Below are 13338 nucleotides of genomic sequence, written 5' to 3'. Positions count from 1 at the left end.
GGTGATATTCCTGATAGCTCTGTCCTCTCCCTCTCCCTCCATCATCACCATCTTCCTGGTCTTTCCTTTTCCCTGGTCCATCCTGAAGACCAGAACCTGATGAGTCTATAGTGGGGCTTCCATCTTATCTCTCCCTAGCTTAGTAATTTTCTTTTTCTTATTTCCTTAAACCTATCTACTTGTCCTGTCTTTCAACATTGTAAGTTATCTCACTGGACTCTCTCTCTCCTATTCAACTGAGTTTTTCATGTCTTTTTAAGTCATTGCCTTTATCATACTCTTTTTTCTCTTTTTTCTTTTTTTTTTCTTTTTTACTGAGAGAGAGAGGGACAGACAGAGACAGACAGACAGGAAAGGAGAGATGAGAAGCATCAATTCTTCATTGCAACTCCATAGTTGTTCAGTGATTGCTTTCTCATATGTGCCTTGACCGGAGGGCTACAGCAGGGCGAGTGACCCCTTGCTCAAGCCAGCAGCAACCTTTGGGCTCAAGCTGGTGAGCTCGTGCTCAAGCCAGATAAGCTCGGGTTCACCTGGGTCCTCCGCATCCCAGTCTGACGCTCTATCTCACAGCGCCATCGCCTGTCAGACTATTATACTCTTAACCTGTGGCCATTGCTCAGCTTTTAGTTACAAGCCTGGATGCCAATCTTGGCTTACTTGGCTCATCAATATTTGATTGATCTTCAAGATCCACCATTCCTCTGTCTTGTGCTAGTTTACATATCTTCTTTTTATTTGTGGTTTTTACTTAGTATAAAGTAGTACCTTAATATTTATTTTAAATGCTTCCTATGTAATAATTAGATCATAGGCAATTTGAAGGTCTTAGCAATGCTTTATTTTTTTCAACTTCTACAAGGCCTAGCATAGTAGAAAAGTTATTACAGGTATTTAATTAACATTTGACAACATTGTCTGAAGTCACATACTGTATTTTCTTAAATTCCTTCTCAGGATTTTTTTATAATACCTTTTATATAGATAAATCATTAAATTTTAGGCTTTAATTACAACATTCTGATATTTGATGAGCAGGAAAAGTTTGTAGAATAGCAGTTCATTCCAGATATTACTGGCTGTCTCTAAAGTTGAGCCCTGGAATAGAAATTGTATATTAGGTACAAAAGAAATCAGAGAATATAATCAGAGTTTTACCTTGATAGACAGTGGAACATCAAGACCAGGAGGGCGTTTGGTAACAGAACAACACTGTGATGGTTCATAATAGAATAAGCTGTAGGGAAGAAGTCCTTCCAGTCAGGAAGATAGGGAATCCAAATTGTCAATACAAATTGACAGATGAAAGTCATAACAGGTACTGGGGTGGGATACATGTGGTGGGAAAACTGACAATAGGCAGTATTCAGGAATCCAGACTGCATGTTCAGATAGGTTGTGAGATCATGGCTCCCGTAGTATACTAGTTAGAACAGGTAGTACCCAAATCCTAAGTGAACTTGAGTCCAAGGGAAGAAATAAGATAATATATAACATAGTGTTTAAAGAACATTAGACTTCCTGGATTCTAATTTTAGACTTGTACTTAAGAGTTCTTAAGAGCTTGCATAAATTGCTTAAGCTCTCTGTGCCTCAGTTTTCCTGTCTAAGAAAACTCATTGACATGAGAATGTGATAATTTGTGAATTTCTTCAATGCCTGACACACAGTGACTATTTCATACTTACTAGATCTTATTAGTTTGCCACCACTGAGTTGTAAGTCTAGGCACTTTTTGCTCTAGGAACAAGATCAAATAACTTGACATTGAATTTTCTAAGTAGGGAACCTGGAGACACATAAAATTTCATCATAACAGAGAACATGTATTTGACTCAAAGCCTGGGGTAGGGCTGAACATGCCTTAACACATGCCTGGGCCCTGGTAGACATTAGTAAGTGTCTGTGTAACAAATTCTGTCGCCGCAACTGAAGGAACTAGGGAGATAGATATAGAATTTCATTGCACGCCAACAAAACAAAAAAGTATTCCTAATCTTCCTTCCTTTTTGTCTAAAAAACACAGTAATTTGTCTTCATGGAGCAAGATTAAATTTATATCTTGTAAATACATGGCTTTGTTCTCTTAGTCTAAAAAGATGATCAAGAGTAGATGGAGAAGAGATAATCATAGAAAACCAGAGAAAAATGTTGCCAGGTGTGACTGGAAAAATGAAAACTTTTGCAAAACTGTTGATTTTTTTTTAAATTATGGAGTCAATTTTGCTTTTTTTGGAGAAAAAATATGCAAAATTTGAGTACCTTCTCTTTTAGTGTATAGTCAGAGAATTAGTTTATACTTTTGATGCCAGAGGGCTCACAGAGAGGCCAAGAGAGGCCTCAACCCAGGAACAGTACTCAGGTTCTTGTTGCCACACAGGAAAAAAATTCAGGAGTGAGACAGGGAGATTCAGCAAAGCACAACAGGTTTATTGAAGTGACAGTACGTGCTCAAAGGGAATACAGGCAAACTCAGAATGAGTTGCGCCAAGAGGTTCTGGGTGGAGGATTTTATCAGCTATGGGCAAGGGGAGAGAATTAGAGTGGTTAGTGGCCCCTGATACTGGGTGTGGTCACTGGTACAGCTCATCTCCGTCCCTCCTTTTCTGATGGTGGCTCTTTCTTTAGTTTTCTTTGAACTGTCATGGTGGTCTGAAGGGCAGAGTGGCTTCCACTGGGATGTAGGTCAACATGGCTACCAACTCTGGCTAAGACTGATTTTTGTCTTAACCATTCCTTATATCAGGAAACTGGGAGGACGCAGCGACAGGATATGTGTCTGGTCACAAGTCACATTTTCAATGTCCTAACCAAGAAGGGGAGGGAAGGGGTAGAGCCTGGGTCCTCTGTTCCCTGTGCCGACTCTCCTGCCTCACTTTTGTGGTTTCATCTATATGTTTAGTATATTTCTTAAGTATTTCTTTCTTTGTATTTTATTGCACAAAGAATTAACTTGAAATTGTTTCTTGAGACATGTTCTACAGTTCTAAGATAATTTTCTCTTCGTGTTCCAAAAATTAAAGCCTATAGATTATACATATATATGTCTAAAATAGAGAAAAAAAGAAAACAAAAATTTATTATAAAAAATGAACAGGAAATTTTTCAAATAGAAGTTAGTCATAGTGAAAACTTACTGTCAAAAGATAAGGTTCCAAATCAAAAGTTTTTTATTTTTGGTAATTATAATTTTTTAAATCCTGGATTCCCTAGTTCAGAATTCATCTGACTTGGTATGCTTGCTTCACAGGGATGTTTGGGGGAACTAAATTAAATAATGTACAATGTGGTTTTGTTGTTGTTGTTGTTTGTGACAGAGACAGATAGAGAGAGGGACAGATAGGGATAGACAGGAAGGAGAGAGATGAGAAGCATCAGCTCTTCGTTGCAGCTCCTTAGTTGTTCATTGATTGCTTTCTCATATGTGCCTTGACCGGGGGGCTATAGCAGACCAAGTGACCCCTCGCTCAAGCCAGTGACCCCACGCTCAAGCTGGTGAGCCCGCACTCAAAATGGATGAACCCTCGCTCAAGCCAGTTACCTTGAGGTTTCAACCTGGGTCCTCTGCGTCCTAGTCCAACGCTGTATCCACTGCACCACCACTTAGGCCTGTACAATGTGGGGTTTTTTTGTTTGTTTGTTTTTTTGTATTTTTTTTTTGTTTTTTTTTTTGTATTTTTTTTTCTGAAGCTGGAAACGGGGAGAGACAGTCAAGACTGACTCCCGCATGCGCCCGACGGCACGATGCTCTGCCCACCAGGGGGCGATGCTCTGCCCCTCCCGGGCGTCGCTCTGCCGCAACCAGAGCCACTCTAGCGCCTGGGGCAGAGGCCAAGGAGCCATCCCAGCACCCGGGCCATCTTTGCTCCAATGGAGCCTTGGCTGCGAGAGGGGAAGAGAGAGACAGAGAGGAAGGAGGGTGGGGTGGAGAAGCAAATGGGCGCCTCTCCTATGTGCCCTGGCCGGGAATCGAACCCGGGTACCCCGCACGCCAGGCCGACGCTCTACCGCTAAGCCAACCGGCCAGGGCCTACAATGTGTTTTTTACATCAGTGTTTCCAACATATTTTCGGAAGAAAGTCAAGTTCATTTCTGGAAGGAGGTGGGGGTTTTATTTTCCTCTAAAAAAATTTAGAGAATACTGTGTACTATATCCAGGTTATTCACATCTTAAAAGTGAACACAGTCTTTCACTTATTAAAGATTCTAAGAAGGCCCATACTTAAGAACTTGTTTAATTTTGAGAATAAACATATTTTACCATGGAACCCTTACACAAATGTAAGATGTCACCACTTGACCTTTTTACACATAATGTTTCATTTCTATCCCTGTGCAGTAGACCCTGTATTCTAGTTCCCACTCTCTGATATATGACATGAAAAAGGAGTATGTGTCTACACCGATCATTTAACATATTATAATAGTATGTTATGCTTTCTCGAGTGCTGACATCTAAATATAAAAACTGGGCTACAGTGATATGATTTGTTAAAAATTACATTTTAAATCTAATACCAGGACGAGATTGGATTTGTGTGTTCATGTTTTCAGCCAGGTAGATTAACAGGAAATAAAAATGTGTTTCAGCTGTGTCTCCATTTTCTATGTTTGATAGCAAATACAATGTATACCTAATGATCTAGCAATCCCAGATTTCTTCTTTTAGCAAGCCATACTTTTAATTCTTGTCTTTTTTCTAAACACAGTCTGAGTAATGGCATAGAGGAACGGGGGTTAAATTTTCTGGGGAAAAGTTTACCGATACTGATTTTTTTTCTAACGGTATCTATCAGTTATTTATTCTCTGTCTTTGAAACCTTCGTTTCTGGTTTTCAAATACCATGCTGTTTTGCCTGAGTTCAACTTGAACCTATGACCTTGGTTGGGGGCAGAGGAATGTACTCTGATGCATACAAGATCTTTGCTATGGGAAGGTCTTTCCTGAGTTGTTGTTTTTTTGACAGAGAGTCAGAGAAAAGGACAGACAGACAGGAAGGGAGAGAGATGAGAAGCATCAATTCTTCATTGCAGCTTCTTAGTTGTTCAGTGATTGCTTTCTCATATGTGCCTTGATGGAGGGGGGGTGGCTACAGCAGAGCAAGTGACCCCTTGCTCAAGCCAGCGACCTAGGGGTTTTGAACCTGGGTCCTCCATGTACCAGGCCGATGCTTTATCCACTGCGCCACCACCTGGTCAGGCCTGAAGTCTTTCTGATTGATAGAAATTACCCACCTGCTAAATTTACAGTCTCAACTTCAGCCATATACAAACATCAGTGCCAATGAGACCTCAGTGATTGAGTCTAAATGCAGGGCCTAGGACATTTTTTTTTTGTTTTTAAAATTTCCCATTCCTACCTCTAATATGAAAGATTCTTAGTGATGGGTAACAAATAAGTTGTTTGTTTGTGTTTTTTTTGGTTTTTTGGGGGGTTTTTTTGGTATTTCTCTGAAGCTGGAAATGGAGAGAGACAGTCAGACAGACTCCCACATGTGCCCGACCGGGATCCACCCGGCACGCCCACCAGGGGGTGATGCTCTGCCCCTCCTGGGCTTCGCTCTGTCACAACCAGAGCCACTCTAGCGCCTGGGGCAGAGGCCAAGGAGCCATCCCCAGCGCCCGGGCCATCTTTGCTCCAATGGAGCCTCGGCTGCCGGAGGGGAAGAGAGAGACAGAGAGGAAGTAGAGGGGGAGGGGTGGAGAAGCAGATGGGCGCTTCTCCTGGGTGCCCTGGCCGGGAATCGAACCTGGGACTTCTGCACGCCAGGCCGAACGCTCTACCACTGAGCCAACCGACCAGGGCCTAACAAATAAGTATTTTTACAATATTTTCACCTGGTGAAAAGTCAAGAAAGGCTGGAATCAACATGAGAGATGATGAGGACAGTTTTTTATGTGTTGTTTTCTGCATACTCCTTCCCCCCTCTGCATTTAGGTCCTTCTTCCTTTTGCATTTATCATATGTCTGCAGCAACCCTAGAATCTAAAGCTAGATTGACGCATGTCCATAAGGATAAAGTGCTTAATGACAGAGAGGTGTGTAGATAGCTTTATGGGTATACATTGCTACAGACATTTGACATCAGGTCTCAGTTCATTTTTTTGTGAAGCAAATATTCAATTAGTCTTTTTTTTTTTTTTTAATTTCTTGGTCCAGTGTTACTTACCAGAATATACAGAATTACAGCTAATTTAAGATGAACTAATATAATGGCAAATTGTGCTTTATAAGCTATCCACTCGACTCCCTTTCTTGATATCTGAGCATAGTATGTATGTATTGTCATTAGCAGCTACTGGAGAAGCTTTGATTTATTATTTCTCCCACAAAATTTTGAACTATATTTAATCATGGTCTATCTGTGCTACTTAGTGCCACAAAAAAAGTGACTGTATATGCCAGGTCTGATGGATGGGATGAACAAACAGTTTTTACCAGGTATGATCTGAACATTTCTGAGTTCCTAGAGCCTAATAGGTTAAATTCGTTTGGGGCCCCGTTGATCTAAAAGTCAGCCAGTGATCCCTGTTCCCGGAAGGATGGATCGTTATAGCTGAACTTGTTGTTGAAGTAATATAGTGTGCCTTTATTCTTCCGACAATATGTGTTAAATTTTTTTTTGTCCTAGGTTAATTAATATCAGTGTATGTTTCTAAAATCTTACGGATGAAATTTTTCCACAAAAAATGTTACCTCCTGAAAGATAACTAACTGCTGAATTGCGAGCCTATTTAAATTGAGTTTTTCCAACTGAACATGAAACGGGAACACATTCACACTGTATAACCACATGAACTCCATCCTCACTTTGAGGCCTTTCTGTGGTGCAGCCCACAGCCTTCATCTGCTGACATCACAGGAGAAGCACCGCTCCCCTCGCTGAAGCTTACACACAGCAGGGGGGAGGGAGAGGGGGAGAGGACGGACCAGAGGAGCAAGTTCAGGGCAGTTCATTTCTGATGCAGCCTCTCTTAGGTAAAAGGCAAAGGGAAGTTTTCTGCCACACAGAGGATACTTGTACCACACTAGAAAGAGAAATGTGGCCCAGATCTTTTAAAAATTACAGAAAATCTTCCCAACAATAACAACTACTAACCTTTATTGTGTTCCAGGCGTGATTTCAGGTATTTTGTATACATTGAAATTTTAAGTCCTCATTATGTTACAAGATCAGACACATTATTACCCTATTTTAGATGTGAAGACAGGGAGGTCAGGAGAGAAGTGGCAGGGCTGGAATTCATACCCAGGCCAGCCATGTCCAGAGCCTGTGCTCCCGAAGTCACACTCCAGGCCTCACGGCTTTTCTTGTCCTGTCCGTCCTGTGGAAAATCAAATCAAAAACAGGAGAAAAAGAGAGTTGCCAGGCCTTTCCCAAGTAAGGGCGTAGAAGTACAGTGACCATTATCATGGAAATAGCGCACTCTGGGCTTCAGTTCTCAGCCTTGGGACAATAATGCAATCCTAGGAAATGGTTTTTCCTCTGGCCTATAAGGGAGAGGTGGCAGGGAGGGACAGGGCAACATGAAAGGAATATCCTGACTGCGGTCTTTACACTGCTGCTGCTTTGCTGTCTCTCGCCGTGAATGTTTCCTTGTGGGCTATGAGAATGAGCTGAAACTGAAGAGTAGCTCCTTTTTAAGAACTACATATAAAAGAAATGCAAATCACTTAGGTAGTAGGAAAATTGTATATTTATTCCTAATAAATATGCTGCTATACTTACAAAGGCAGTGACCAGATCTCCTATATTTTGAGGAAACATTACCTAGAAAAGACCAGGATATTGTTGTTATACCTTTGGGACTTTAGAAAATCATTTTGCAACTCATACCAATGGTGGCGTCTCTGGTATTACATCCATGGTATTTATCATAAAAATCTTTACTTCTGAACATATTTATTGTCAGAATCCTGAAATTGCTTAGCAGATTGAAATGAACTCAAAATGAAAAAGTCTAGTACTTTTTTTTTCCTGAAGAGAGGACATCAGTATTGACCATATTGGATGCAAAATGTACTATCACTAAATATGTCAGCTATGTATCAGCACATCTTCAATAAAATAATTTAAATCTCAAAGAATATTATGCATTACTAAAAAATACAGGGAATCTTCGTCCTTCAATCAAATTTACAAATTTATATTGGGTATTTAATACATACCAGGCACTAGGCTTACTCTGACTGGGAATATAATTGAGAAAATATATTCAACATTACAAGCTTAAGGAGCTTGTAGTCTCGTTGGTAAGACATATAGCTTCACCAATAACTAAACAGGTTAACTGTTAATGAAAGAGGATTGTACCAAAGACTGTGAGAACAGAGAGACAGCCAAGTCAGACAGGGAGTCAGTGAAAGCTGCCTGACAGCTTAGTAGTCAGGCTAGATAAAATAATCTGGTTCCAGCTGAGAGAACATTGTGTATGAATGTGTAGAAAAGAGAGAGAGAGAGCTTGGCTTGTTCTAAAAATAGTTTAGCATGGCCCAAGAGATGGGTAGATAAGGGGAGAAGAAGACAAGAAGCTGGAGAAGTATTTGGGTGGGAGAAGGGAAAGCAGCAGTTAGGGAAGGTCCTGCTGTGCCTTACTAGAGTGCTGCATACACCTCCTAAAGCTGGAGGTGGTTATTAGGGAATTGGAGCAAGATGGTACGATTCAGAGTCACCTCTGGGAAGATCACAGTGGCAGCTCTTCATGAGTTGGATTGCAGGAGAACACAACTTAAGATCACTTGGGAGGCTGTGGCAGATTTCTAAGGAAGAGATAAGGCTTAGACCAAGGTTGTCATGGTGATATGAAGGTGAGGTGTTAGGGTGAGAGCAGTTAAGGAGGTACTCTATTTATTTTGGAGATCAATTAGTTTTGGAATTGAGGAAGAGGTAAGTATTTAGTATGACTTGGCTTCTGACCAAGATGGCTGATGGTTTTTCATCAAGAGAAGAAAACACCAGAAGAGTGAGTTGGAAAGGAAAGACTTCAATTCCCATGGTTAGACATCTTTCCTTTAAATGAACATACCCAAAACACAGATGGATATAAGATTCTGGAATTTAGGAGAGAGAGCTCAGCTTCCCATATCAATCTGAGTATTATCTTTAATGAGTCTTTTTATAGTCATCTGCTGTCTACATGATGACTTTTTTTAGCATCTATCAGGGAATTACATGCTATTTCCCCTTCATGAGACATTAGGTGATTGTGATTTCTGGGGCCATTAAGGGAAGCATAAATTGTAAGAGACTGTGATTAGGGGGTGGATAAGATGGTATGCTCCTCTCTCTACACTGGTAAACTGGCAGAAATGAACCTCCGCCAAGCCTGTGAGTGCTGTACCTCTGAGAACGGCACCTCGTGGCCCCACCCACAACACTGTGGACATTCTTCCTTCTACTCTGCTTGGCATTTAGAATTTAGATCTTGGACTCATCATTTTTTAGTTTATTTTGTTCTGTCTCAATAAGAGCTAAATCATTTAGCTGTCTTGATAGAAAAGTAGTCAGAAGTCCACGTGTTAGATCTGTATTGCTCCTAAATAACCTGTTGAAAAGTTGTTGATTCTAATTCTCCTCTTTCCCACCTTTCATGTATTTTAGTATAAGAATCCTGAAGCAAGGAGGGGAAAATATAACAGCTTTAGTTCATCACAGCTATATATGGAGTGATATATAAAGCAACACTATTAAAATTAAATATAGGTACAAATGAATATTAATACAAATCCAGAAATATAACAAATAAAATATAAACTTAAAGATGATAATTAGCTAAATCTTTATTTCTTTATATAAAATATTGTTACTTTTATAAAAAGCTTTTACTTTTAGTGACTACTCCATTAATTATATAAGAATTCTCTAGGCAACTTGAATCAGGAAAAATTTTATCTTGATCTCCAAACAGTAATTCCTCCCAGACTTCCAACCAACTCAAATTCACCCCATGGATAAGTCATCAATCTGCTATGTGTGAATGGACACTGTTCTTTTCTGTACTTGACCAAGTATTTCATTTCCTGAAAATCTGATTACTTAAATGTAACAAACAGATGGCCAGAGAGTGCTGTAGTACTTACTCTGCCATGAAATTTATTATCTGAATTCCTGAGAAGTTAGCAAAAAGTCTTTCTAAACACAAGTATGCCATAGTTGGTGTTGCAATTGTCAAGCCATTTTTTAATTAACTCAGTAACTTGGGACATTAGGAAGAAAAGGTTAAATAGCTATTTTACATAGAAAAGCTTATATATCATACATTTTAAAGAGAAAATTTAAATTGTGAACAAGGACCAGTGTGGTGGAAGCTTATCCTAGAGTTGCTCTTAAGGTATTAAAAAGATTATATGAATTATGCTTGATAATAGAAAATAAAAGATCCATTTTTTTTTCTATTTCCAGTCTTCAAATATTATCTCTTTAGGCTAAAGAAATACTTTTCATCAGTATAGTGTAGACTGGATAGATAAATACAGCATGATTCTTTATATTCTGTGTTTTTACTGTCAAATGTAAAAAACAAGTTTGTTCATTTGATTCAGTGCAAAAAAAATACAGCTCATGAGTAAGCATTTATGATGGGCTTGTCTCAACCATACATATTAAAGTTTAAAAACATCAACTTACTTTATATCAGCTGTGCCAAAAAAAAATGAAGTCATTGTGCTTTTGGAAAGACTTTTCAGCTCCCACTCAATATATTCCTTAGCAAACCTGTAAAGCATAAGGTTTTTATTAAAGATCAAAGGCCAAGTACAACAAATTAGTCAGTTTAAACTTTGCAAAACATTTCTTTTACATTTGTATATACCTGGTCTTCAGTTCAGGGCTTTTATTGAATTTTTTTAAATGTATATACCTAAGTGCATTCAAAGTTCTTTATCAAGAAATAGTAACATTTTCTTTAATCCTTTTCATAAAGATGTAATTAAAGAACATTTGTAAAATCTTCAGATTTACAGTGAACAGGGCCCAACATAGTTGACCAAAAACAATCTTATAATTTGTTCCATACTTCTATGCTAGAACATTCTGTGCATACACCAATTAGATAAACACATTGAAGTACAATTCTTTGTATAAGGGATGCTCCTCAAGTCATACTGGGAAGGAGGGAAAAGGAAAAAAGGAATATATTGAGTGAAGGACTTTAGTACCTCCAAAAATTCACATGCTTAGAGGAATACAGGTAGAGAGGTACATGAGGGTTGACATCATATATTTATATATATATCAGATAATGTAGGTGGGAGAGCTTCCAGGTCATCTATTGACCTTCATAGAATTAAACAAAGCCAGCAGAAGCAGCAGGCTGAGCTGATAAGTCAAGAGTATGAGTTTTGTGAATCCCACCCTCTCTCCACGTTTTCAGCTCTGACCAAGGGAGAGTAGCTCTGGAGGCTGAGTATCTAAAGCAGCCAGATTTGAACGGTTTAATTTCATAGAGGTGAAAGGCCATTGTGTGCACGTGCTGATGTCTCTTGAACCACATTCAGCAACTTTCTATTCCATGACTATACTGTGCTACCTGACTGGGCACGAAGGCATCAGAGTCAATGACTCCTCAGATATCTGAGGCAGAGATCAAAACTGCCAAATAATGGAAGGACACTCTGAGAGAAAGCTTATCATCATGTTTGGGAGCTTCTGCCAACCGTAGTGGGGCTCCATACCCAGTCTCTGCCAGGCTCTCCTTGCCGACGGGCAACGCGGAGGACAACTGCAGTGCAGATCCCCCCACAGGCCCTTCTGCTGCTCACACCCCGCAGCCATCTGTGAGTCCTGGAGAGTGAGCCGCTTCGATTTCACCTTGTTTGTGGGAACTTCATTTTACATACAATTTTATCATTGAGCTTTTCCTAAAATAAGGCATTTATTTTTTTCTCTGTTCAGCTGTTAGCACATTTAAGTTTGTTTCTGTTTTATTTTTTTCTTTAAGTAGTTTCTTTCATGATTTGTGTTTGTTTCTCATTGAAATATAAATGGAATATATAATCATTTTTTAAATATCAGAATTTTTTTTTGTTATTGTGTGTGGGAAAAAAGATTAAAGGTCAGATGATCAAAGGCTTTTGTTATAACCCCAGACCGTCATTCAGACTTAGGCATCATTAGAGAGGCCTGTCTAATGTTAGAAGTAATTTTGCTTGGCATATGTGACAATTAATATGTCAAGCCAAATGCAGCCTATCATTATTAGCCATTACTTTATTGTGGAAATATATGTTTATTGAATTCTTGAGCTAAAGGGCTACCACGTAGCATAGTATCCTGAACAAAGCACAGGCTCGAGATTTTTTTTTTCCTTTTCTGTTTTCATGGTGATCTTCACTCCGTAAAGAACTTCTGTAGCAAACCACCCCAGGCTCCAGCACCAGAGAAGTTCCAGAAGGTTTGACCTAAGGTGCCTCATCAGTGCAGCCAGATGGGCCCCATGTACAAATTTCATCTTCTCTACATTATATTTCTACGGAGCGTGTGATGGAGCCTTGCATGCATATTTAGGACAGTATGCTTAATATTGGAGATGATCCTAAGAAAATACGGATATCTCAATATGGTGTTCTAATTAAAACCTAATTAGCAATTCACTGTGCTGGAACTTGGGTTTTTTAGCAGTGAAAAAAAATAATTTCACTGTGCATAGAAAGTAAAGATGTGTTTTTTGGATACATTAAAATTTCAAAAATATAAGGCAACACATGTGGAATTTAGAGGTGTTAAAAATCTTAACTGTGGGTTTCTCCATAGCTTATACAGTTTTGTATAATCAGCGAGCTTGCCAACTAGTATCAAAAAACTCATTTCCTTCAAGTGCTTTATTTATCTTTAATAGAACCTTCATCACCCCGGTGTTGTGAATTTGGAGTGTATGTTTGAGACTCCGGAAAGAGTGTTTGTTGTTATGGAAAAGCTCCATGGAGACATGCTGGAGATGATCTTGTCGAGCGAGAAGGGCAGGCTGCCAGAGCACATAACCAAGTTCTTAATTACTCAGGTAAGAAATCAATTAGAGACAGACACAAAGATAATATTTAATATCAAATGTTATCAATGTTTAACTGCAGCTTCCTAGCCTTGTTATGTAGTCCCTGCCTCCAAAGTCTAAACTGTACTCAAAAAGGCTGCAGTGGCTTATTGTGTTAGCTAATGTGTGTCTGTGGCATCCGGGCCCAGGATACTAAGTGAGTCATGTGTATGCAGACACATGTATTAAAACTACTTATGAAATTATAAAATGCACAGTGGCTGAGTCCTGGTTCTGTGAAAATATTCAGTAATGAAAATCCCTGTTCGACATTATTGAATTCTTTTATGTATACCTGTATTCATTGCT

General features: G+C 39.2%; 1 protein-coding gene across 2 annotated transcripts in view; it reads left to right on the top strand.

Annotated features, from left to right (window-relative positions):
- The window catches only part of PRKD1 (protein kinase D1), a 387321-nt gene that overhangs the window by 353102 nt on the left and 20881 nt on the right, over nt 1-13338 (top strand). For both annotated transcript variants that reach the window (XM_066342379.1, XM_066342378.1), the window contains one exon: nt 12838-12999. In XM_066342379.1, coding sequence (XP_066198476.1) covers nt 12838-12999 — 162 coding nt within the window. The remainder of the gene's footprint in view (nt 1-12837; nt 13000-13338) is intronic.

Source organism: Saccopteryx leptura, chromosome 6, assembly GCF_036850995.1.
Source record: "Saccopteryx leptura isolate mSacLep1 chromosome 6, mSacLep1_pri_phased_curated, whole genome shotgun sequence".
NCBI classification, from domain to species: Eukaryota; Metazoa; Chordata; class Mammalia; order Chiroptera; family Emballonuridae; genus Saccopteryx; species Saccopteryx leptura.
The sequence above is the reverse complement of the archived record's forward strand: the minus strand, read 5'-3'. Positions and strand labels throughout refer to the sequence as shown.